The sequence below is a fragment of the Myxocyprinus asiaticus genome, chromosome 33 (assembly GCF_019703515.2).
Source record: "Myxocyprinus asiaticus isolate MX2 ecotype Aquarium Trade chromosome 33, UBuf_Myxa_2, whole genome shotgun sequence".
In the NCBI taxonomy this organism is placed as follows: Eukaryota; Metazoa; Chordata; class Actinopteri; order Cypriniformes; family Catostomidae; genus Myxocyprinus; species Myxocyprinus asiaticus.
The window spans coordinates 2,581,424-2,609,249 of record NC_059376.1 but is presented as its reverse complement, the minus strand read 5'-3'; the positions used below and the strand labels follow the sequence as shown (position 1 = coordinate 2,609,249).

The 27,826-nt window shown below is 38.0% G+C and overlaps 1 protein-coding gene across 4 annotated transcripts in view; it reads left to right on the top strand.

The window, feature by feature from the left end:
- Positions 1 to 27,826, top strand: part of LOC127424022 (NAD kinase-like) — a 67,453-nt gene that overhangs the window by 26,581 nt on the left and 13,046 nt on the right. For 2 of the 4 annotated variants that reach the window (XM_051668791.1, XM_051668790.1), the window contains exons 3-5: positions 2,143 to 2,226; positions 17,711 to 17,840; positions 18,049 to 18,157. In XM_051668791.1, the coding sequence (XP_051524751.1) occupies positions 2,143 to 2,226; positions 17,711 to 17,840; positions 18,049 to 18,157 (323 nt within the window). Of the gene's footprint in view, positions 1 to 2,142; positions 2,227 to 14,872; positions 15,213 to 17,710; positions 17,841 to 18,048; positions 18,158 to 27,826 lie in introns of those variants that run through there. The other 2 variants (XM_051668793.1, XM_051668792.1) reach the window with 2 other exon arrangements.

Sequence of the window (27,826 nt, the reverse complement as noted above, 5' to 3'; positions counted from 1 at the left end):
GCTCTGCTTTGTGACTACAATAATTCATAGATATTTATTCTTACAAGAATTGTTTCAGGTTTAATACAAGTTCAGCTCTATTGACATTTGTGGCATGTTGATTAACACAGAAAATAATTTCAAAAATCAGCAGAAAATCACGTTCAGTAAGGCACATACAATGAAAGTAAACAGTTCCAATATACACATTAAATAAACACTTTTTTCAAAGTATAGTCACAATATTTAAGCATAATGTGCATTAACACGACTCTAGTGTCTATAAAATTGCTTATTCCACGTCTCATTGTAATATATGATTCTGATTGGTCAATGGCGCCATCTAGCGGTCTGATATTTCTGAGGAACAACCGCACTTCCACATATCAGACTGCTCATCTGGGTATTTGCGAGCCATCTTTCCTGCTTCTCAGATTACTGTTCTCTACAAGTAAGCTAATACAATATTTTCAACTTAAATCAATGTTTCATGTGCATTTATTTATTTATTTGGCAAGTAGTCTTGGAATAAGATACACAATGAGCAGTCAGACCTTCATTAATTATGAAATAAACACCAACAGAACTCGGACACAAACCAGCAGTGGATTTCAGCTGTTTAGCGATTTCTTTCTTGAGACATTATTACATAATTTCAGCGCAAATCAATAATTAATGTCCATATATTTATTTATTTGGTTAGTAGCCATGTAATAAATAGGATAATGTACAATTAGCTGGTTATTGCAAAATAAACCCTTCAGTGTGATATAAGTGTAAAGTTATCAAGTATTTCATCTCCAATGTGAACAAACCGTTTTATTGACCAAGTTGATACTAAAATAAGATGATGTCACGATACCTTTGTTCCTGCAGTACTGGTAGTACAGAGCACCGACTCAGTTCGGTCCCCGCTTGCTGTCTGACTAACCTCGGCTGCTTTCAAATGCTCATGCTTATGAGATTGTGACTACTCATTTTACACTGAAATGGACAGTTAATCAAGTTGAAAAAGTTAAATGTCCTAGTGCTATTATTAAACCATGTGATTATTACACTGCCGATTTAATTAAAAACATACTTGAATACATACATTTAAATACTGTACATACACACATAAACATAAGAAGCAGCTTATACACTGAAAACACAGACTGATCAAAACACCACATTTTATTAGGATAGCACTCTGTGCTTGTTGTAGAAGATGACAGAAGAGAGCACACATATACTTTAAAGCATGCAATGCCTGCAGACTAGATATTTATATAATTAAATCACAACATTTTGCACTCTAATAATCACACTGGACTAAAGTCTTAACCGGAGGTGTGAAACTAGCGTCAAAAACATGGAACAGAAAAGTCTTCATGTCAAAATGTAGTGAAAAAAATTTAGTATTTACTGTAGTAGTAGTAGTAGTAGTAGTAATAATAATAATAATAATAATAATAATAATAAATTTGAATGAATTTAAAATAATACCAATTTATAGAAAGATTTTTTTAATTATTATTTTTTTAATCAAATTGTTTATTATATTTCCAGGAGTGTTGGTTATTCATGTTTTTAAGACGTTACAGATATAATATATATATATATAGTCTGTCTATGGCAGAAATAGTATGAGTTGGACGGTAGTATGCCATTCCAAACTGGGCCATTGACTCGTATCATGGGTTATTCATAAAAAGTGAAAAGGCAGTTGTTTTTATTTTGACAGTATTCATGAACATAGACCTGTATCACCATTTTCCTCTGTTAAGCAGAGAATGTGTGGGATTTCTCTCTCAATATAATGAATATATGTCTTTATAAACGCATTGGGTGAAAGGTGGTTGTATAGAGCTGTGCAAGAGCTTTATGTCCCGCTGTTTTTGACAGTGTATGGTCAACCTGCCAAACCAGGCTGTTTATGAGATTACCACTGAAGGTCATGTGACCTCATCTAGGCGAGTTAAGGTAGCTGTGTCTTTCCGGTTACTAAGCCAGAGGGTAAGGTGTGACTCTGGTTTGCTGAGGTTTAGCTCAACTGGTTCAAAGGTTAATGCTGTCAGTGTAGACGTGTGTAATGCCCACACCTGAGGTATAAACACAACGTGTGTCAATGTTGAAAACATGTCAGTCATCTGGCTTTAACAGTCCCTCTCTGTTCTTTTAAAGGAGGACGCAGTCTCTACATGGACCAAGCCCTGTCACCACATTTGGGCCTAAAGCTTGCATGCTGAAGAACCCTAAAGCTGTCATGTAAGTCATTTAATAACCCTGCACATGAAATATTCTTCAGGTTTTTTTTTCACATTATCAGGAAATTCAGTGTATACCACCAGTAGGAGCCACATTAACAAAAACGTCTTTGCCATTTCAAAATACAAATGAAACAAAAAATATAAAAAATATTCATACAAATTCACTCAAATAATTCACACAAACAAATACAATCCATAAATCAATTCAATTGTAAATTAATATTTAAAAAATGATCACAATTCAAAATCTAAATCACATTCAAAATTCATTATTAAAAATCAACAATATATTACTTAAGTAAAAGTGTACATTGGGGTCCACAAGTCTGAGACCGCATTGAAAATCTACAATTCAAAATCCGTTTGGCTAAGTCTTAGTATTAGTATTAAAAATATTTAAAAGAAACGTTATGATGTAAATTAGAAATATTTGAGATTCTGCACTTTTTTTTTTTTTACTCTAATTAAAGCTACACTATGTAACTTTTTTTTTTTTTGTTAAAAAAAATAACATGTTATTAATGAGAGAGTGCAACAAAAATCCATCTTCCAAACCATGTATTTACCCAAATACACTTTGATAAACCTATAATAATGATATTATATAATAAATATTTTAGAGCTGTCAGGACGGATTTCGTGGGAAATTGCATACATATGTCATTCGCCCGTGTGTGTTGACATCATATCCGTACACAGAGAAAATAAAATACTGTAGCGTGTGTGTGGGAGTAGCTGAAGCTGAAAGTTTGTCACAATGAACGAGAAAAATTGACCATGGATCATTCAAAACGGCAAACCTCCGTGGAATCACCAGTTGTAAAAACAAAGAAACCCTGAACAAAGCAGAATCTACAAGCAAAAAGTGAAAGCGACAGAGTCCATAATAAAACCCAAATCAACATCAGCTTGACTTTTCAGAGGTGGCGACAACTCCGAGATCTCAAAGGATTTAAAAGTGACCCAGAGATGGCTTTTTTCTTACTCAACAGGTAAGATATTTTATTGATATGGTTTATGTATAGTTTGTGTTTGTGTGTGTAGTGAAATACAATAATAATACTGTAATCGTGCAGAACTTTTCACTTGCTAGCACACGTGTGTATTTTTCTTTATAACGGCAATAATTTATATAAATAAATCCTTTTGTTCTAGGCTTGCTAAGGACATGTGAGTCTTGAAATTATGTTGACCACTGGTTGGTAACAATGACAATCTATAAATTAGTTACTACCATGGTCTATTTGGACAGAATATCCTGCAGTTATAAAAACTTTACAACATTTGACCTTATCATTATGTCTAATGTTAACGAACGTTGCCTAACTTTTGTAAAGTCATTTATTTCAAAACGTCAATGTTTCCAATAAGTCAAAACAACAGCATAAGATATAGCACTTATCTGCTCATATGACATGTTTTCGGATATCGTCTTTTCCTTTCTTTCGTTATTTAATTGTCCATTTGCTCTGATAAGATGTCCTGTATCCTTGTGTACACCGTTGCCTCAAACCACATTCATCCGCGCAGAAGAGCAGAGCCGAAGCACAAATTACATCATTACCAAAACAATGTTCTTCCGCAAGACACATGCAGTTTTATTTTTTAACCGCTAGAAGGCAAAAAGTTTTATTGACCAAGTTGATACTAAAATAAGATGATGTCACGATACCTTTGTTCCTGCAGTACTGGTAGTACAGAGCACTGATTCAGTTCGGTCCCCGCTTGCTGTCTGACTAACCTCGGCTGCTTTCAAATGCTCGTGCTTATGAGATTGTGACTTTACTCATTTTACACTGAAATGGACAATTAATCAAGTTGAAAAAGTGAAATGTCCTAGTGCTATTATTAAACCATGTGATTATTACACTGCCGATTTAATTAAAAACATACGTGAATACGTACATTACTGTACATACACACATAAACATAAGAAGCAGCTTATACACTGAAAACACAGACTGATCAAAACACCACATTTTATTAGGATAGCACTCTGTGCTTGTTGTAGTAGATTCAATGCCTGCAGACTATATACATTCATGGGAAAAAGAAAGTACACCCTCCTTGGATCCTATGGTTTTACGTATCAGGACATAATAAAAATCACCTGGTCCTTAGCAGGTCTTAAAATTACGTAGATACAACCTCAGATGAACAACAACACATGACATATTACACCGTGTCATGATTTATTTTACAAAAATAAAGCCAAAATGCACACCCTTACTGCTTCCATGGGAAGATTAATTAGTTAATTATGCCTATAATTAATTTCTTCACACTGGACTAACGTCTTAACCGGAGGTGTGAAACTAACATCAAAAACATGGAACAGAAAAGTCTTCATGTCAAAATAAAGGTTTGATGGGAGAATTGAAGAAATTGCAACAGAACTAGACTGTATTACTAATGTATAGTAAAATGTAGTATTTACTGTAGTAGTAGTAGTAGTAGTAGTAGTAATAATAATAATAATAATAATAATAATAAATTTGAATGAATTTAAAATAATACCAATCTATAGAAAGATTTTTTTAATTATTATTTTTTTAATCAAATTGTTTATTATATTTCCAGGAGTGTTGGTTATTCATGTTTTTAAGACGTTACAGATATAATATATATATATATAGTCTGTCTATGGCAGAAATAGTATGAGTTGGACGGTAGTATGCCATTCCAAACTGGGCCATTGACTCGTATCATGGGTTATTCATAAAAAGTGAAAAGGCAGTTGTTTTTATTTTGACAGTATTCATGAACATAGACCTGTATCACCATTTTCCTCTGTTAAGCAGAGAATGTGTGGGATTTCTCTCTCAATATAATGAATATATGTCTTTATAAACGCATTGGGTGAAAGGTGGTTGTATAGAGCTGTGCAAGAGCTTTATGTCCCGCTGTTTTTGACAGTGTATGGTCAACCTGCCAAACCAGGCTGTTTATGAGATTACCACTGAAGGTCATGTGACCTCATCTAGGCGAGTTAAGGTAGCTGTGTCTTTCCGGTTACTAAGCCAGAGGGTAAGGTGTGACTCTGGTTTGCTGAGGTTTAGCTCAACTGGTTCAAAGGTTAATGCTGTCAGTGTAGACGTGTGTAATGCCCACACCTGAGGTATAAACACAACGTGTGTCAATGTTGAAAACATGTCAGTCATCTGGCTTTAACAGTCCCTCTCTGTTCTTTTAAAGGAGGACGCAGTCTCTACATGGACCAAGCCCTGTCACCACATTTGGGCCTAAAGCTTGCAATTCACACAAAACAATGACACCTCTTCCATGATGAACATGTTTTCAATTACTGAGTTCAAAGGCATTTTAATATTTTTTTGGGGAGGCTTAAAATATAAAATGTCATGTGGTGTAACCGTCCGAAGACAGTAAAAAAACAAAAAAACAAAGTCTCACTAAAAGCTCATTGAAATTCTTGAAAAAAGAATAGCATGAGTAGTGCAGAATAGCCTTTTATTATTATTTCTTTAAAAAATATAGTGCTGGGAAATGTAACGCATTAATTTCTGCCATTAAATGTTTTTGTTTAACATGTAAAAATAATTAATGCAATTAATGCAGTATCCGTTTTTTGTTTTTTTCATGTGATAGGAGAAGTGTCCCGAGTTGTTCCTGACAGGCTTCTCAGCCTTACAGGCTCTGATTAGAGTGGGGGTGGGGTTAGGACATATTCTGCCTGCCATGAACAAACCCAGGCACCTTTGTACAATGGGAGAAACTTCACTAATGTTTTTCCCCCATTTCTGTGGCTAACATTGGCATATATATTTTCCTAACACAGAAACTGATTGTGTGGAGCAGTGCACGTTATTCATTAGCGTGATGCATGTCCCAATCATAATAAACATGGGAGCGGATTTACTTAATGGAGAATGAAGGTTCTTCATCCGCAAGTGGGCGAGTGATATGGGCACACTGCTGTATCTCTTTGTATCATGTGAAAACACTCACTGACTTTCATCTGAACCTGTTTCAAAAGTGAAACCGCTGGAGAGAGACCCAGCTTGTGCGGGATAGAGACTGAAGGACCTGACCGTTCAATAAGCTGCAGCCAGAGAAAATAATAGTTTTGAGATTTTAAACTTCAGCATTCAATATGTTTTATATCTGTATGTATAGTGTCTAATAATGCACACTTTAGTTTCTCTTGCCAGTAAAGTTTAATATGAATTGAATCTGCCCTTTTGATCCAATTATTAAAAAAGTCAACTGGAAAACGGCAGAAGATTTTGCCCAAATTGTAATTACTGCATGTCCACTGATTTTATGGCATTTATACATATACTTTTATTAGGGCTGCACGATTTGGACAAAAAGCCATATTGATTGCGATTTGAACTACGAGATGATAAACAAAAAAAAATAGTAAGTAATTCATTTTGACCAAAATTTGATAATGTTTTGCACATGTTCTAGGCTTGGGCTACTGATGGATCATACTTGAGTCCTCTTAAAGATAAAAAATAAAACCTTTTTCACTTCAACCAAACAAATACATACATAAAACAGAGAAAGGAAAATATTCATATCAAAATTGTACCTGTCCACTGTGAACCTGTTTTTGTCCTCTTTGTGATAGGGTCTCAGACCATATTTATCATTATTATATTTTGATACTTAGCCAACTTGTATATTGTGATGATGTGATCAGGATTTTTAGAGCCCATACTAGTGTTGGGATCGAGTCCACCTTAGTTGAGTCCGAGTCTTTAAACAAAGTCCAGAAGGGGCCGAGTCAAACGCAAGACTGAGTCCATAAAAGGCCGGGTCTGAATGAATACATTCATGAATCTGAATTCATATTGTAACCGTAAACTCATCATCAATATTTTAAGCTTATGCTAACCTTCACAACTAAGAAAAAACAATTGTCAATATAAATGCAGAAAAAAAAAAAAAAAAAGATTAGTATCCTGCTGAACAAACTTCACAGTGGTTTAATAATGGAAGCATATGCTTTGTGTATGAAGACAAAACTGTCCTTCAACACACTTCTTCTGTTGACATTTCAATTATTTGTTGCTTTTCCCCTCCACTCAAACATACACCAAACAAAGTGAAAGATGCGTTAGTCATTACAACCAGAGTTGTTATTGCAAATTTTAACTTTATTTCTACTTCATTTTCAATTTGTGCATTTCAGTTTAGTTTATTTTTTTCTAAAATTATCCCTATCTAAAGAAATAATAGTCTATACTTAGATTTCTTTCTCAGTCTCTATCTGCCGACTGGTTTGGGAAAAGAACGAGTCATCACTGTAGTAGCACTCGCTGAGAAGTTACATCTCACGACTTGACTGCAAATGCTACATCTGAAAACACTGGAAAATCCAACTGCTAATCTTAATAAAAAAATAAAATCAGTGACCCCACCAGCTGAAACCAGGACATAATTACATTTTTTGTAGAGAATTGTCGGGACCCCAGGACACACCTCTTCAAACCGGGACTACTGGGTAAACCATGACATCTGGTCACCCAATCTATAATTAAATTACAAACAAAACATTTCGCTGCCCAAAATAACTTAATATTTTATTATGCATTTTATTGTGGGGAAAAAACTGTAAAAGAACATGTTTTAAGCAGCTTGTCAATGCTTAAAAAAAACACGTACATTTTAACATGAACATATTTAAATTATTAAAATAAATTATGACTAACCATTATTTTGTAAGTTCTTTGAGACAAAGTAAATATATTTATGATGATTTTTTTTATGTTTGCTGTAATGTATCATTATCATGTACCATAATTTAATCACTATTAATCCTTATTAATCACAGAAAAATGTGTGATTAGTTAACATTTTTTAATCAATTCACAACCCTAAAAAGCAGTTAAGCATTTTATCTTAAAAAATGATTCATATTTGAAAAACTTTTGTCCAATATTTTGTCCATTTTTTTTGTTGTGACAAAAAACAAACAAACAGAAAAGACCTCTTTAGACCCTCAAGACAGTGTGAAGAAATGTTTTATTTTGTCATTAAATACAGTATCAATATTTCTACATTTTCATGAAAGGGCACATTTTGTTCAGGTGATATGGAGTAACCCTGAGAAAACCTGGTATTATTGACTCAGCACATGATATTAATAAAAAATACTTTTCATTTTGATTAATGAAATTAATATTTAAGTTGTGTACACTCGTGTATTCAAGGTTTACTTGATGGTTACATTACATGGGTCATTAAATGTTTTATTTATTTATTTTCACATTTTAAAAAGTCTGAAGAAAACATCACGGTGAGATACTGTGTTGGGAATGTTATCAATAAATATTATAATTCTGTATTGAAGTTACTGCATCATCCTTTTCCTTAATGGGTGTCAAAAGTATTTCATTTCATAAGAACTTAAATTTAAACAGTGTTTTGGGATATATCGTGAGGTTACTGATGATACCCAGCCCTAGTTTCCTTAACTTCATGTGATGACCAAGAGGAATTTGCATGTATATGTGTTTTATTAACAGCTGGAACTGTTCTGATCAGTTCTGTATCTGTTTTTAGCTTGAGGGCTATCATTATTCTATCAACATTTTGTACGGTGTCATATAAAGAAACAGTGTAATGTCTTATGAAGTGAACTCTGCTGAAGAACTCTGTGTTCATGTGACCACATGATAACACGCTCCTCTCTAGGTCTCTCTAACAGCGATTAGCTGCGGTGTTTTTGACCAAGAGGTTACACGTATTTTAAAGTCAGATTGATGTATGCTGTTTCATTGTCTGGAGATGATTCAGCATAACTAGTAATTCATGAGTAGAGGTAAATATTAATCAGGATGAATATTAGTCAAGATGAGGCTGATGCAAACAGCGCATGTCGATCTTTTCAGTGAGTTCTTGTAACCGGATGAGTTTTGGTAAACCAGAACACACTTAGAACTGAAGAACACACAGAAATGTGTATGTCCCTGTTTGAAATTAATAATCTGCTGACAGACTATGTGGACTGACAAGTAATTCCTTTGTGTTGATGTGGCTCAACAATAGGTGTTTAAGTATTCTATAGTCTGATACAGATGCAATGTACTGTTGTATGACAGGCTGCTTTAAAATGGTTTTCCTGCATTATTGACCTGACTTTTTTAGAGCACAGTATGTGTACACTGTTGTGGAAAATGGGCATTTTATCTTTATAGCTATTTAGGACCTGAAATCCATTGCTGATGCATCAGATGAGGGGATTTATTACTTCTAGTCTGATTGAGACAGACTATATTATGGCCCTTCTCTTTAGTTAATTATCTAAATGATCTTTAGTTAAATATGGTTGTTCTTGGCAGATTAACTGGTAGTTGAGAGTTCAAGTCAGCACTCACTAGTTATATTACAAAGTGGCAGTTTAAATTTGACAAGATGCCTTGAAAATGTGAACAGATCCTGAGAGAGGGAGACCTCGCTGCTAAGCCAGTCATGATGTATTTCAAGCTGCAACAACCAGAGGCAAACTGGCTATCAGGAGAACCGAGAACTCTCCCCGGTTGGCCTGCCGTGAAACGGGGCCGCGATATGCCAAAGGTGGCCATGATATGCTGAAGGGGGCAGCGAAACGCAAGTGAGACACATACTCACCCCCATAACCCCCCCCATCTTTTACCCCAAATTTTATTCCCAGTCCGCCATTGGCAACTACTAAACTCATGCGCGTATCTCTGCGTATTTCACAAAACTGTTTGTCTTTACCACAAGTGGTTTAAACTTAACTGAGCAAACAAGCTCGCTCATCCGCGTCAATCAAACTGATCGCAACAAAGAAAGGGAGCACAATCATTTTGATTAAACTGTGCTTTGTGGTTGGTAATCACAGGCCTGATTTTTAGTCCCACTCCATCCCGTTTACTCTTATGAACAGTACTTTTTTTTTTAGGTTTTGCAAGTAAAGGAACTGTTTTGCATATGTCCTAAAAGTAATAATAATAAAAATCGTTCAGACTTAACTTTTCATGATTCAGGCTTTCTTTAATGTTTTGTGGGAGTATCGAATTGTGAATTTAGTACCATGAATCGAACCAAATCCTTACGCCCTTTATCATTTCTGTTTTAATAAAAAATCAATTTTTCAGTAAAATACAGGAAATAATTTTTTTTTTTTTTTCGGATTAATTGAAGAAATAATCGAAGATTAATCGATAATCAAAATAATAGTTAGTTGAAGCCCTAGATGTATTATAGATGGGTCAATCACAAATAAGTAGGGCTACATGATATATCACAAATTTACATATCGTGATATGCATATCACAAGGGCTTGCAATAATACAATCACTCGCTTTTGGCGCCCCCGCTGGACATTTCACAGGAAAACTGCAGCCAAACGTGTAATAAAGCACTTAAAATTGTTTTGCAAAAATGTTGCCACTGAAACGAAATGTTCATGAGATTAGTTTGGAAAATTCTCTCATCAGTTATCAAGCAATCAGTGCAGAGTCAGTTTGTGTTGGTTTTGATTGATAATGTGTAATGATGTGTTAATGAGCTGTAATGGGTGTAGATCTGATATGGTGTGGTACATGCATGTTGCTGTAGTTCAAGACAGTGACAGCAGCAGGGTGGTTTGCTGGTTTTGTTGATGGTAGTAATGAACGTTTCACAGTCAGAACAGTCCGTTTGAGATTACTTCTTGTACGCAGACATGTCATGCACATTTAAAAACAAGCAATATTTGACCATTGATTTTTTTTTTTTTTTTTTTTTTTAAGTGATGAAAAATTTGTCAGTTTTACATTAATTAGGGTCATGCAAAATAGTCAAGGGTTCAAGTGTTTCTGTTCATTTTATTTTATTTAAATGAAGCAAATGTAAATGTTGTCTTAAGAGTTTATTTTTTCTTTTAAAGGAATATTTTAGGTTCAATACAACTTAAGCTCAATCTGCAGCATTTGTGTCATAATGTTGGTTACCACAAAAATTAGTTTTGACTTGTCCCTCCTTTTCTTTAAAAAAAAGCAAAAATGTGTGTTCCAGTGAGACACTTATAATAGAAGTCAATGGAGACAATTTTGGAATGTTAAAATACTCACTGCTTCAAAAGTATTGACACAAGACATAAACGGTATGTGTGTTAACATGATTTTACTGTGATAAAATCACACTAACTTCATTGCCAAGAAAATTTAATGCTGGTAAACCCTATAAGCAATTTTATCTCACTAAAATTATGTTAACACACATATTATGTTTTGTGTCTATACTTTTGAAACAGTGAGTATTTTACCGTTCCAAAATTGTCTCCATTGACTTCCATTGTAAGTGTCGCACTTTTTTTTAAAACTTTTTTTTTTTAAGAAAAGGAGGGATGAAATGAAATCAATTTTTGTGGTAATTAACATTATGCCACAAATGCTGATGATTGAGCTTAACTTTTATTGAAACTGGAATATTTCTAATTGAATAGTGGTCTTTGAAGGCTTTAAGTGTAGTTTAAATATATATATATATATATATATATATATATATACACACACACTGATCAGCCACAACATTAAAACCACCTGCCTAATATTGTGTAGGTCCCCCTCGTGCCGCCAAAACAGCTCCAACCCGCATCTCAGAATAACATTCAGAGATGATATACTTCTCAACACAATTGTACAGAGTGGTTATCTGAGTTACTGTAGACTTTGTCAGTTCAAACCAGTCTGACCATTATCTGTTGGTCTCTCTCATCAACAAGGCATTTCCATCCACAGAACTGGCACTCACTGGATGTTTTTTGTTTTTGGCACCATTCGGAGTAAATTCTAGAGACTGTTGTGTGTGAAAATCCCAGGAGATCAGCAGTTACAGAAATACTCGAACCAGCCCGAATCCTCCATTCATCCGCATTTAACTACAAGTTTTATATCTCATTGGAGACAATTTTACTCTAGTTATTTTTTAATAAAAACTGATAATTGCAAGGATTCATACCTATGAATGGAAATAAGCTTCAGCAGTCTCTATAAAAGTTTTTTTTTTTTTTTTAAATCCTCATCCAGAAATAATAAATGACTGTGACTGGCCCATCTTAGTCAGCGCTGTAAAAGTAACAAGTATCACGTGACAGTGCAGTCTACGTGCTTTCAGTAGCGGTCAGGACCTCTGGACAATAATTAAAGGAGACCTATTATTGCCCTTTTTACAAGATGTAATATAAGTCTCAGGTGTCCCCAGAATATGTCTGTGAAGTTTCAGCTCAAAATACCTCACGGATCATTTATTATACCATGTTGTAAATGCCTCTTTTTTTTGCGTGGAATCAAAAACACGCTGTTTTCGTGTGTGTCTCTATAAATGCAAATGAGCTGCTGCTCCTCACCCCCTTTCCGGAACAGGGCTGTGACTTTACAGCTCGTGCTTCGGATACTACAGCAACAACAAATCAGAACCACTTTTAGTACAACTCTCTTATGTTCACAGAAAACGTACATCGTTTTCAAAAAGACAATCACCTTACTGTATTGTGCATAATAAAGGTGCGGTTATGAATTATACAGACAGTAAGCATAAAAATAACGACATAGCTCTGGTCTCCGTGAATACAATCAGAGACAATGATAATTTTAGCTGCATTAGCCGTGGAATCAGCTAACAAGCACATTCAGAAAGGCGATTTGCAAACATTCACAAAATGTAAAGTGTGATACTTACATCTTCAGGATATAAAGATGGAACATGAACAGTTGGTACTGATCCATGCATGAAAATCAATTTTATATTGACCCTCATTCACAAAGCATTCCGGTGTAAAATGATTTGCACAAACATACACGAATTTTGGTATGTTTTGGGGCACATTTGCTTCAAAAACAAAACTTGTCCACTGCGTCTTCAGTGGCTCTGATGCCGGGAGTACATGAAGACTCTTATGTTCACTTTTACAGCCAACAACAGAACACTTATGACGCTTACGAAGCTGAGACATTATTCTTCTCACCGTAGCTGCTCCAGTGTGGAAAAAAATGGCAGACTGTGTGTCAATCACTCAGGGGAAGATCTATGATAATAGGGTGGAGTCCGTCACCAGTTGTGGGCGTGGCCTGCTCTAAAGTGACATCACTTTAGAGCGGATACCAGAACCAGTCATTTTGAGACACTGTTTTAGATTAATAGAAATATAAGAAAGAGGAGTGGGTGGACTTTGTAGGGTGGTTGTGTACACACACTGCCGACTCACATTTATGTTCAAACACCATGTAAAAGTGAATTTTGCATAATAGGTCCCCTTTAACACCTGATTAATGATACTGATAAACTTTAATAAAAACAGACCTTTCCACCATCATTTACTCACCCTCGTCGTTCAAAATCAGTATTTCTTTTTCATCTGTGAACCACAAGATTGAGGGATGAGAGGATCATGATTGCGGATGTCCAAGCTCCGAAAGCACACATCAAATCACCTTAAAGTAGTCCATAACACTCATGCCTTAGATCTCAAATCTTCTGAAGTCATATAGTGTGTTGTGTGAGGAAAAGACAGAAATTTAAGAGTTAATTCACCTCGTCACTCATCTGAACTGGCAATGCATGCAAGAATGACCTTGTTTCCATGAGCGCACCTGACATCAACACTTTGGGCTGTCAGGAGCTGCGTGCGCAGGATGCACTGTGGTGCCAGGCTAAAGTTTAGAAGCAGAGGAAAATAAATTGCGCATATCGGTTCTTATGTGTATTTTCACTATTTTTGTTGAATGCGTGAAAGTGAATGAGATTTGTTGTTGCGAAGTGTTGCCTCTAATGGACGAGGCGTGAGAGATCGCAAGCCACATCACTTGGCATGCTGACTGGGAGTTGGTCTATTATATATTATTTTTATTTTTAATAACATTGTATGATTTTGTAGTGACTGTAGCGCCACGTCCCATTGATAAATGTAATTTTAAAAAGTTGTCACTTTGTGTAAAAGCCCCACGAGTTAATATGCGTTAACACAAGTTTATTTTTGACATTTAATAATATATTTAATAAATGTTCATCCAGGCTGAGGTAATTACGTCGGCAGCACACTCTCAGCAATCTACGGCTTACAGAAATTAACACTGCACTTATGGAGATAGGGTGACTAGACGTCCCAATAACAGGGAAAGTCCTGATCCTGAAAGGGGTGTTTCAGTGCCGCTTTCATGTGCATATCACATTTTCAAGCAGTAAATAAATTTTTTATACAATGAAAGAAAATGCAAATTGAGCCATTTTCCCCTTTCTCTTTATTCCTTTTTAAATAGAAAATGAAATAGTCAACAGAAAATGAGTTTGTATCTGCTTATTCTATTTATCAGTGTTAAAACCAATAAAGAAGAAACCGCATTTTTCGCTTTTCATTTTTGGGTTTAAAAAGTAAAAAAGAATGGATGCAAAAGTACATGGCTATTTTTCCAATTTCCTATTTTAACTTGAGCATTAAAGCGAAATTACGAAAAATAAGTCATTATTTGTTTTTTAATATTGGTTTTGTAAAGGAAAATGAAAAGTCGTTTTTTATTTTTCCAGTTTTGAATTCCTAATTGAATATGAAATGAACAAATGATACACAGATTCAGAGGCTTGACATATTAGTCAAACAAGTGGCCTCCCTCTCAAGGGGGCATAGTTATGTTGAGTGGGTGTGGCTTGTGTGGTGTGGTTAGGAGAGGTTTGGTTTACAGATTAGACTGAGCCTGCATAGGCAGAGGCTCTCACACCTGACAGCAGATCTAGAGAGGAAAACTAATGTTGAACCTGTTCTGTGGAATTCTCAGAGAAGAGGATGTTAAAAACACACAGAGCTCTAGAAGATATTGACCTAAAGCAGTCATTAGATGAAAGCTGCATGCTGCTTAATTAGTATCACAAGGATGTTCTTCAAGGATGTCCTGATTTTTTCAGTCCTTTGATACTGTTTATTGGTTTAAGCTTTGAGATTTATCACATGCACGAAGCCATGAAGTATAACCAATGTCTGCAACTTCAGATATCTGCTGCTGGGAAATGTGAGTGGTAAGAAATCTGTGCATTTAAACATCACACATACAACACAGTGCATAAAGGCTCAGACACTCCTCCTATTACTACTACCAGAATGTTTTACATTTTAGAATAACTGATATGTGCTAAAATAATGAGACTTTATGAAAGCTTGGCTTTAAAGTTGTTAGCTTTGGATAAACAGTCAGCACTGTTCAGTTAATGGTAAATTTAAAACATTGTATAAGATTATCTGTTATTATGATCTGCTTTTAATAGCTTTAAAATCACCCTTGTCGAGTTGGTCATTGATGTGTTAAAACATTTGTGGTGAAGTCCTGAAGGTGTAGCTCTACGTAATAATGGTCAAGTCCATGTCCTTGCCTGTTGGCTAATCCTTACTAGCGGCAATGGTATCAGTGTCAGTAAAACAGATTAGAAAACCTTCATACATAATTGCTATAAAGATTATTTAAAATGTAAATCATGATGTCAGAAGAAGATAAGAAGATGAATCTCACAAAGGATCTAGGTCATATTTAAAAAAAAAAAAAAAAAAAAGAATGACAATCTATATTTTGGTTAAAGAAAATCATGTCTATTTTTGGACAATTAAGATTTTGACTTCCCCAGCTGAGTCTTGGTTCCTCCCAAGTTTTCTTCCTCATCTACTTAAAGGTCATATTGAGTTTTTCCTTGATCACTTAGGGGTTTGTACAGCTGCTTTGGAGCAATATGTAGTGTGAAATGTGCTCTACAAGTACATGTGAATTAAAGAAATATACATTTTCACGACCCCAGAATTCTCATTACCATAATGCAAAAAAATAAAATACAAATACAATTAAAAACTTGTGTCCGGATTGGAGGATTTTTCCTTATGACATGAATGAGAATTAGATTTTTTTTTTTTTTTAAGTTCAGTACAACAAATACTTCCATGATTTATACTTGCAAATGTACTTTACAGATGTAATTTAAATAATACATCATAATTGTTTCACATTACAGTAATAGGGCCCTATGATTTCCATGATGCAGGAAACAGACAGAAGAGCTTAGAAGAGTTAGCGGAATAATCGAGTACTCGTTCAGTTTTAAATATTCCACAAGTGAAAAAAACTACTCCAGTATTGCAATTTGATTTTTTGAATACGTCATTATTTTTCATGTTACAGTAATAGGGCCCTATGATTTCCATGATGCAGGAAACACAGACAGAATTGCAGAATCTGGTCTAACTATGAAATTTTAACTATGATATGTTGAATGTCACGGAAATTTACCATTTTGGGAAAAACTGAATGTATAGACCTAAATGCACAATTAATCACATTCAAATGTCCTAGTGTGATTGTTAAACTGCAAATGGCTTTAGTCTCTGGATGTGCACAAGTAATCGATTAATCGAGTACTCATTCGGTTTTAAATATTCGACTAGTGAAAACACTACTCCAATTTTGCAGTTTCTTTTGTGCCTTTGCCTGCCTTGGGCAATAATGAAACTGCTTCTCTCACCAAAATCTAGCCCTTAAAAGTTACTCAATGCATTGGATGGCGCTGTGGAAACATGACATTTTTAAAGGAATAGTTCACCCAAAAAGAAAGTTCTGTCCTTGATTTAAGTGATTTTATTGCCTCAGAGATTTGGAAAGTATGTTTCTATGTGTGAGTACAAATGGTTTTTGTTTTTTTGTTATTTTTGTATCTAGATTCGTTGTTTATGCATAGGGCTAACATTTTCATTAGAAAAACAGGTTCAAAGGTTGAAGGTTAACCTTAAATTCTAAATGTCAAGTAATCGATTACTCATTTTTTGTGCGTTAGATTACCTGACTACTAAATTATACAAAATTCCCAACCCTAGGATAGTCTGAAATGTGCATTATTTCAATATTCAATAAAAATAATAATAATAATAAATCATGTCTTAATTTTTTACTGTGATGCTCTGTTGTGCAGCATTAATATTAAATAACTCCAATGTTGTGTTTTAAAAATATGATGTGAGGATCTGTATAGAAGCACTTCATTTGATAAAAAAATAATGCAATGATTGTTTTATTTTCATTTTGATGTTTGAAATGAATTAAACTTTAAATCTGGTTATTCAGAAAAATTAAATGGAATTTAGAAAAGGTCAAATAGGTTCATAGGTCCTTACAGTAATGGAATTTTCTTTGGGGTTTAAATGAGGTTTGGGCTCATTTGGTTGTAACAAATGAAAATAAGTAAAAAATCTAAGTGATTGAAATAGGCTTTGTTTTTTAAATGCGAATTTTCATTTTGGGGTGGAATATGACCAGCACTTGTTCTTGACCATTTTTGTGAGATTCACCCAGGAACTTTAGATGCACTGAATCATAATTTGACTGATCAATGTTTTCCACTGGTTTATGCTGGAAATGCAGATCAACTTTGAGGCCTACCATACAAAGCACAATAAGGAGTCATTCTTTGGTGTCCCAATAAACACAAATGAGTATTATTGCTGTTTTTACAAAAGCGTTTCTTTGTATTTGTGCTTTCAGGCATATTCAAGATCCAGCCAGTCAGAGGTTGACATGGAATAAACCACCTAAAAGTGTCCTTGTTATTAAGAAAATCAGAGACTCCAGTCTGCTGCAACCTTTTAAAGAGCTCTGCTTCTTCCTTGCACAGGTGATTATGATTTGATCTGTCTGAATCTCCAGTATTTCACTGACTGCATTACAAATGCCATTAATAGGCCTCATTTAAGAGTGCTCTTTATGAAAGTGTTCCTTCATCAAAAATGACAGTTTAATGGTATTCAAGCACAGTGTTTCCAGAGTTCTTTTCATGGATTGTCTTTATTGATTCTGTTTTGTTCTGTTTTAATGGCTTTTAGCAAAAAAATATGATTGTTTACGTGGAGAGGAAAGTCCTTGAAGATCCTGCCATTGCTAATGATGAGAGTTTTGTCTCTGTCAAGAAAAACTTTTGCACTTTTAGAGAAGGTGAGATATGTCAAAAAATTACTACACAAGTGTGCTGTGACATGGTACACCCATAGTACATTTTTGTGTGTTTCAGCATATTTGCATGGCTGGATCCTTATCTTTACGTCAGCACAACACTTATACAGATGACTTTGCAATGGAATTAAATCATTTATTTTATTCCAAAACAAAGTTATTACTACACCTTCCAATTGCCAAGAGTTGAGTTTGTTTCCATGACTGTAACATGACTAGTGTTGGGGAAGATCACTTTGAAACTCAGGGCTCAACGCTAAGGATTTTTTCTAATGGCCCGGTTGGACCAGTGCTCCAGATTTTTACTTGCCCTTCCAAATTTTCATTGGCCCCAACACAAAAATCAAAAACAGCTGTTTTTACCATCATGGCTTTTTAAAAAATGTGAGCAAGCAGAATGAGACCGTGGCAAAGAACACAAAACTCCAAAAAAATGGTGGTTAATGTAGAGAGAGAGAGAGAAATAAGAAGAATAAAAAGAGTTCAGTGGAGCAGGTGATGGGCTTTCGGTCACCCGTTAAGTCATGCTGTCTACTTCTGGGCCATGTGTAGTGTTTTCACAAGATTTAGTCACTGAGTTAAAGATTTGATTATTGGCTGAATGTAATAAACATAAGAATCTCTTGAGAGATGAGACTTGCAGCTAAATCGTTTGTGACATGTAATATACAGTAGGTACTGTAGATATTAGGTCTAAATTGTGAATTAAAGGAATAGTTCACCCAAAAATGAACATTTGCTTATAATTTACACACCCTCAGGCCATCCAAGATGTATCTGAGTTTCTATCTTCATCAAAACAGAATTTAAGATTTTAAGGATTTCATTTCAGGCCTCCTCCTCTAAACAATGCAAATGAATGTACTCCATTTTTTGACGGTCCAAAATGCATATTTAGAGTGCATCAAAATAATCCACACGACTCCAGTCGACAAATAAAGTTCTTCTGAACGCAAACGATTGATTATTTTTAGAAACAAAACAATACTTATATACTTTTTAACTACAAATGTTCGCTTCCGTACATCTCTGTGACGCGCGCTCATGAGAGGGATGATGTAAGCTCACTGGTAAGGTCACGCGTGGAGGAGGAGGCAGGAAGCGCGTCATTGTTTACAAGAGAAGGAGCGCTGTACAAAAGTTTAATTGTCTTTGCTATAGATTTGTATTTGTATAAGTGTATATAAACACACACATGCTTATATACACGCACAAACTCTGAGTATTACATGCTTTCTTACATGTTCGTGTTCACATATGTGCATGTGTGCTTGCAAACATAAAAGCCTCAGACCTGTGCACGTGCACATATGCACACACGTGCACTAACACACATGTGCATGCACACACTAACACACACAAACTCACGTTCACGCACAAACTCTTGAGAATAACATGCTTGCTTTTTCACAGAAATGAACTTTATCCTACCCTGAATGGCATCCATTCATCCATCCAACATTACCACACACAAACATGCACGCACACACACACACACACACACCAGTCCCTCAGTGACCCCTCTGCAATAGAATCAATAGAATTGTGGTGTTCCCGGTCAAAGATGACTGGCCATTGAAAAATAATGGGGAAGATCACAAAAAATAGGACATTTATTTTGAAATGCTTTTATTTTGAAAAGCTTTTATTTTCTGAAAAGGGGCACAAAGTAACAATTGTGGTGTCCCCTGTCAAATCTGACCATTGTGACAGAAAACTAGTCTAAGCCTATTTACACAGTGTTAAAACTGTCATATAAAGAACATTTCATCGAACAAAAATACCAACATTGTTCATATTTCTGTTATATTTTCTAGTCAACAACAAACCAAATCAACGAACACCTGGTGGTTTTGTGTCCTCATGCACATGACTGACAATAGCTTTTTGCATGTGCCTTGCAAATGTGTGCTCTGCGTTTGAAACACACAATGGTTGATGAAAGATAATCAAAGAAAGATTCTATTAGTGAGGGGTCACTGTGGGGCAAAGACAGTTCTTGTGTGTGTGTGTGTGTGTGTGTGTGTGTGTGTGTGTGTGTGTGTGTGTGTGTGTTTGTGTGTTTGCGTGTGTGCGTGCGTGTACGTGTGTGGTAATGTTGGATGGATGAATGGATGTTGGATGCAGTTCAGGTAAGGATAAGATTCATCTCTGTGAAAAAGAAAGCATGTAATACTCAAGAGTTTGTGCGTGTACATGAGCATGTGTGTGTTTGTGTGTGCTAGTGTGCAAGAGTGTGTGTATGTGCGCGTGCACAGTTCTGTGGCCTTTACGTTTGCAAGCACACATGCACATATGTGAACATGAACATGATGAACATGCTCCTGAACGCTAAATTTTTCTCTTGTTTTTGATCTCCCCCATTCATTTTCAATGGCCGGTCACACCACAAGCATGACTTTGTGCCATTTTGTACAAAATAAAAGCATTTAAAAACAAACTTCCTAGTTAAACATTAAAGCACACTAGTGTGATAAATAGTACAGAATGTTTTCATATTTTATTTAATATTGCCAAGATTATCCCCAAATAATATTTTGTTTGTTTTTTTTCTCTCAATAACGGAGGTGCATAAGCTCAGGTCAATGAGGCCTACGATCAATAAGTCCCAAAAAAAAAATACAAAACCTGCGCTAACTGAAAGAAAACAAGTTGACAAAAAGATCTAATCCAATATTTGGTGATAATATAGCATAACAAGAGATTTATAAGCAATTTTTAACAGGCCGGTCATTTTTGACCAGGAGCACCAAATTAGGTAAAAATTTAAACAGAGCACAAGGATTAAGTTAGTAGCTTTGCTGCTGTATGTTTAGTTAGTTCCTCCCCAACATTGCACACAACATGGCCGTAGAATGGCATCAGGAAAAGTTGCAGGTTCAGGGGTGCTTTTTTTTTTCTTCTTGAAAGCAAATTCTGATAGTTCAAATAACAAACTAAATAGTTTTTTTTTTTAATTTATTCAATAACTCATTCAATAAAAAAGCAGAAATGCAACATTGATGTTTGTTTTCATACTGACAGAGGGCCTTTAATGGTGTTGTTTGATATGATATACTGTAGTCATCATGTGCCGTCTGAAGCTGAAAGCCATTCACACATCTGCCCAAAGTAAGAGATACCTTTAATCATCATTCTTTTGTCTGTATTCTACCCATTAACACTCTTTTATACACCCATTTTTGCAGTATTGTCAGTGTCATAATAAATAACAATAACAGTGTCACGAATACACCAGGCTCCCCAGTCATCCAATCACAGTGCTCGAACTCACCAAAGTACTAAGCACCTGCAGCCAAATCAAGATACCAATCAGCACCACTATAAGACACAAACACTCACTCTTTGTCTGGTCACCAATGTGTTCACAGACTTTAAACCCTGTTCCAGCGATCTTACTTAGATTACCTACCTGTGCTCTAAGCGATCTCCTGCAGAATACTAACCCTTTCTCCAACGATCTCCTCTGGATTACTCACCAATTCTCCAGCGATCTCCTGTGGATTACGCACCCATTCTCCAACGATCTCCTGTGGATTACGCACCCATTCTCCAACGATCTCCTGTGGGTTACGCACCCATTCTCCAATGATCTCCTGTGGATTACGCACCCATTCTCCAGCGATCTCCTGTGAAATACTCATCTGTGCCCGAGCGATCTCCTGTGGATTACACACCCATTCTCCAACGATCTCCTGTGAAATACTCATCTGTGCCCCAGCGATCTCCTGTGAAATACTTATCTCCTCTCCAACAATCTCCTGTGGTATACTTACCCATTCTCTGATGTCCTCCTGTGGGTTACTTACCAAAGCTCCGGTGCTCACCTGTGATACAATCACCTGTGGATTCACCTTCACCAAGTGAAAACCTCCCTTGACATCAGCTCACCTCTGTGTACCTGGCTTAGTCTTGCTATTCACCCACCATCTCCACCAAGAATGGTACTTCACCAGTCTTCCTTCATTTGTGCACAATTTGTAAATAAACACCCCTGCTTGGGTTCAAATCTCCATCTTTTGTCTGTGGTTACATAACAGATGACCAGACCTAAAACACAGCCATGAACCCAGCAGGAAGCACGTCACCAGACCCCATTCAAGATCTTGTCAACACCCTCCACTGTGCACTCTTCAACCTCACTCCATCTACATCAACTCCGGTTCTGAATCCTCCACCTGTGTTTACTGCCAGTCCTATGGTCAATCCAGCCCATTACTCCGGATTGGCGGAGGACTGCCATGGATTCTTACTGCAATGTTCTCTGGCGTTGGAAATGCAGCTGCACCGTTTCCCCACCGACAGATCCACGGTCTCATTCATCATCTCCTTACTCACTGGAAGAGCTCTTCAATGGGCACAAACCCTCTGGCAGCAGGATAGTCCCGTCTTACACACCCTTGATGGCTTCACGGCTCATTTCCAAGAAGTTTTCGGTCACTCAGGTGGTGACTCGACTGTAAATGAACACTTATATAAATTATGTCAGGGCAAAAGCTCAATAACTGATTATTCCCTCAGATTCCAAACTCTAGCTGCTGCCAGTTGGTGGAATGAACCAGCCTTAATCACCACGTATAGATCCATCTATATGGCTACATCTCACATCAGTGGATGATTCCATTGGATTGGAGAAATTTATTCAACATTCCATTCGAATGAAGTTTGGAATTGAGTTCCAATTATGAAGTCTTGTCTCCACGAAATGTCCACACGTCAGCCTCCGTCACACAGCCGGCTTTTCCCCCACCTGAACTCTCAAGAATCTAGCCCAGAAACCATGCAGGTGGATACACCCCGTTTAACTCTGGTAGAGCACCTACGGCGGCTGAACAAGAGGTTATGTCTATATTGTGGTGGAGGGGGACATGTCATAGCAGCATGCCCCATTCGACCTCCTTGTCCAATGGTGAGTGTTGTCTCCAGTTCAAATGTTTGTTACTCACCTTTGGTTACATCTGTAACACTTACTGCTGGTACAACTTCTGTTACAGTTTCCGCCCTCCTCGACTCCGGTTCAGCTGGCAAATTCATCTCTGGGATGCTTTGCTGGTAACTCAACTTAGTGAAGTGGGTCAACGACTCAGCATACCGCATCCACTCCATAACCGGTAAACCTCTTCTCCAGGCACCAGTATGACACTGCGTGGGACCTCTCAGACTACAAGTTACATGTGGAAGACATCACGCTGCTGGTTCTTGAGAGTTCAACATCTGATATCATCTTGGGGTGCCCATGGCTAATTCAACATTCACCAGTTATCTCATGGTCTTCTGGAAACATCCTGAAATGGGGTACCAAGTGTTTCTCAAACTGTTTTCCCTCTTTACCCATTGTAAAATGTGTCACTCACTCCAGGAAGCCCTACCCATTGCCTATAACCACAACCACTATTGAAAGCCCAGTAAACCTATCCTTCACTGACATCCCCTCATGTTATTCCCAGTTTCAGGACATCTTCTGCCCCCAACGTGCCACTCGACTCCCGCCACATCGACCATGGGACTGTGCGATTGACCTGTTTCCTGGTGAACCAGTGCCTAAAGGAAAGATTTACTAACTGTCATTCCCTAAGCAGAAGGCCATGGAAGAATACGTGGAGGAGGCACTTAAACAGGGCTATATCAGACCATCAACTTCCCCTGCTGCTTCCAGCTTTTTCTTCGTGGCTAAAAAGGATGGTGCTTTGAGACCTTGTATTGATTACCGCACCCTCAACAAGGTGACCGTCAAGTTCCGGTACACCCTTCCCCTCATCCCAGCCGCACTGGAGCAATTGCGTGGAGCCACTATTTTCACCAAGTTGAACCTACGCAGTGCGTATAACCTCATTCGTATTAGGGAGGGGGATGAATGGAAGACATCTTTTATCAACAGGCCACTACGAGTACCGGGTGATACCGTATGGCTTGGTAAATGCCCCCTCTGTCTTCCAGGGGTTCATGAATGAGGTGTTCCAGGAGTACCTCCATCAATTCCTCCTAGTATACATCGATGATATCCTGGTTTACTCCCGGAGTGAAATGGAACATCGTAAGCATGTCACACTTGTGCTGGAAAAGCTGAGGAAGTTCCACCTGTATCTAAATGCTGAAAAGTGCTCATTCCATCAGGAGGAATGCAATTCCTCGGATACAACATCATCTCTGAAGGCATCTAGATGGATGAGGGGAAGGTGGAAGCTGTGAGATCCTGGCCCACTCCAACCACCATAAAAGAGCTCCAACGTTTTCTTGGCTTCTCCAGTTTCTATCGTCGCCTCATCCAGAACTACAGTTCCATCACCTCACCACTCACATCCCTCAATCGGACCCTCTCGCTGCTCCAAAATCGATTCTGTTGGCCCCAGATGGCACGTGATGTGCAGAGGTTCGTCCAAGGATGTCCCGAGTGTGCCATGTCCAAGACCCCTCGTCATCTACCCTCAGGTAAACTCCTCCCACTGCCCATTCTCCAGCGTCCCTGGTCACATCTAGGAGTAGACTTTATAACTGATTTACCTGCTTCTGAAGGTTTTACCTGCGTTATGGTAGCTGTAGACAGATTTTCCAAAGCATGCAAATTGATACCTCTCAAAGGTCTTCCTACAGCTATAGAAGCAGCTGAACTCCTGTTCACTCATGTCTTTCACAATTATGGCATCCCTGAAGACATCGTCTCAGATCACGTACCCCAGTTCATCTCGTGAGTTTGGAGTGCATTCTTCTCACTCCTAGGTGTGACCGTCAGCCTGACCTCCGGCTATCATCCCCAGAGCAACGGGCAGATGGAGAGGAAGATCCAAGAGATTGGACGATTCCTCAGAACCTTTTGCCATCACCATCAACACAGCTGGGACCGCTACCTGCCCTGGGCCGAATACGCCCAGAACAACCTCCGACAAGCCTCCACCAACCTCACCCCTTTCCAATGCATACTCGGCTTCCAACCCCCACTATTCCCATGGTCTGGAGAGCCTTCAGATGTTCTCGCAGTCGATCACTGTTTCAGAGAAAGCAAGAGGGTCTGGGATTTAGCTCACCATCATCTCCAGAGAGCAGTGCGCAACCAAAAAAGCCAAGCTGATGCCCAAAGGTCAGAGGCCCCCACATTCCAACCTGGGCAAAAGGTTTGGCTCTCCACGCGGGACATCAGGATGCGCCTGCCCTGTAAGAAGCTAAGTCCCCAGTACATTGGTAACTTCACCATCACGAAACAGATCAACTCTGTCACCTACCAACTTCGATTTCCTCAGTACCGTATCCACCCCACATTTCACGTCTCTCTACTAAAACCTCACCATCCCCCTCTCTCTCTCTTACCCACAGAGCCTGGTCCCACGGAAGAACCCCCTCTCCCGCTTCTCCTCGAGGATGGACCCGTCTATGCTGTGAGAGAGATCCTGAGCTCCCGGTGCCGCAGGGGTTGTCTCGAGTATCTAGTAGACTGGGAGGGCTATGGACCTGAAGAAAGATCCTGGGTACCTCGGGACAACATCCTGGATCCGACCCTACTTACCGAGTTCCACGCATCTCACCCACAGCTTCCAGCTCCTCGTGGATGGGGTCAGCCACGGCTTCGGGGGTCTCGGTTCGCAGGAGCGGCCCGTGGAGAGGGGGGTAATGTCACGAATACACCAGGCTCCCCAGTCATCCAATCACAGCACTCGAACTCACCAGAGTACTAATCACCCGCACCTGCAGCCAATTCAAGATACCAATTTGCACCACTATAAGAAGCACACACAAACACTCACTCTTTGTCTGGTCACCAACATGTTCACAGACTCTAACCCCTGTTCCAGTGATCTTCCTTAGATTACCTACCTGTGCTCTAAGTGATCTCCTGCGGAATACTAACACTTTCTCCAGCGATCTCCTGTGAAATACTCATCTGTGCCCCAGCGATCTCCTGTGAAATACTTCTCTCCAACGATCTCCTGTGGTATACTTACCCGTTCTCTGACGTCCTCCTGTGGGTTACTTACCAAAGCTCCGGTGCTCACTTGTGATACACTCATCTGTGGATTCACCTTCACCAAGTGAACACCTCCCTTGACATCAGCTCACCTCTGTGTATCTGGCTTAGTCTTGCCATTCACCCTCCATCTCCACCAAGAACGGTACTTCACCAGTCTTCCTTCACTTGTGCACAATTTGTAAATAAACACCCCTGCTTGGGTTCAAACTCCATCTTGTGTCTGTGGTTACATAACAAACAGAGTGTGATCTGCGCATATTATGGCCACAAAGTTACACATGAAAATTACACATAGTCAACTGCATATACAGGTGCTGGTCATATAATTAGAATATCATCAAAAAGTTGATTTATTTCACTAATTCCATTCAAAAAGTGAAACTTGTATATTATATTCATTCATTACACACAGACTGATATATTTCAAATGTTTATTTCTTTTAATTTTGATGATTATAACTGACAACTAAGGAAAATCCCAAATTCAGTATCTCAGAAAATTAGAATATTGTGAAAAGGTTCAATATTGAAGACACCTGGTGCCACACTCTAATCAGCTAATTAACTCAAAACACCTGCAAAGGCCTTTAAATGGTCTCTCAGTCTAGTTCTGTACGCTACACAATCATGGGGAAGACTGCTGACTTGACAGTTGTCCAAAAGACGACCATTGACACGTTGCACAAGGAGGGCAAGACACAAAAGGTCATTGCAAAAGAGTCTGGCTGTTCACAGAGCTCTGTGTCCAAGCACATTAATAGAGAGGCGAAGGGAAGGAAAAGATGTGGTAGAAAAAAGTGTACAAGCAATAGGGATAACCGCACCCTGGAGAGGATTGTGAAACAAAACCCATTCAAAAATGTGGGGGAGATTCACAAAGAGTGGACTGCAGCTGGAGTCAGTGCTTCAAGAACCACTACGCACAGACGTATGCAAGACATGGGTTTCAGCTGTTGCATTCCTTGTGTCAAGCCACTCTTGAACAACAGACAGCGTCAGAAGCGTCTCGCCTGGGCTAAAGACAAAAAGGACTGGACTGCTGCTGAGTGGTCCAAAGTTATGTTCTCTGATGAAAGTAAATTTTGCATTTCCTTTGGAAATCAGGGTCCCAGAGTCTGGAGGAAGAGAGGAGAGGCACACAATCCACGTTGCTTGAGGTCCAGTGTAAAGTTTCCACAGTCAGTGATGGTTTGGGGTGCCATGTCATCTGCTGGTGTTGGTCCACTGTGTTTTCTGAGGTCCAAGGTCAACGCAGCCGTATACCAGGAAGTTTTAGAGCACTTCATGCTTCCTGCTGCCAACTTTATGGAGATGCAGATTTCATTTTCCAACAGGACTTGGCACCTGCACACAGTGCCAAAGCAACCAGTATCTGGTTTAAGGACCATGGTATCCCTGTTCTTAATTGGCCAGCAAACTCGCCTGACCTTAACCCCATAGAAAATCTATGGGGTATTGTGAAGAGGAAGATGCGATATGCCAGACCCAACAATGCAGAAGAGCTGAAGGCCACTATCAGAGCAATCTGGGCTCTCATAACACCTGAGCAGTGCCACAGACTGATCGACTCCATGCCACGCCGCATTGCTGCAGTAATTCAGGCAAAAGGAGCCCCAACTAAGTATTGAGTGCTGTACATGCTCATACTTTTCATGTTCATACTTTTCAGGTGGCCAAGATTTCTAAAAATC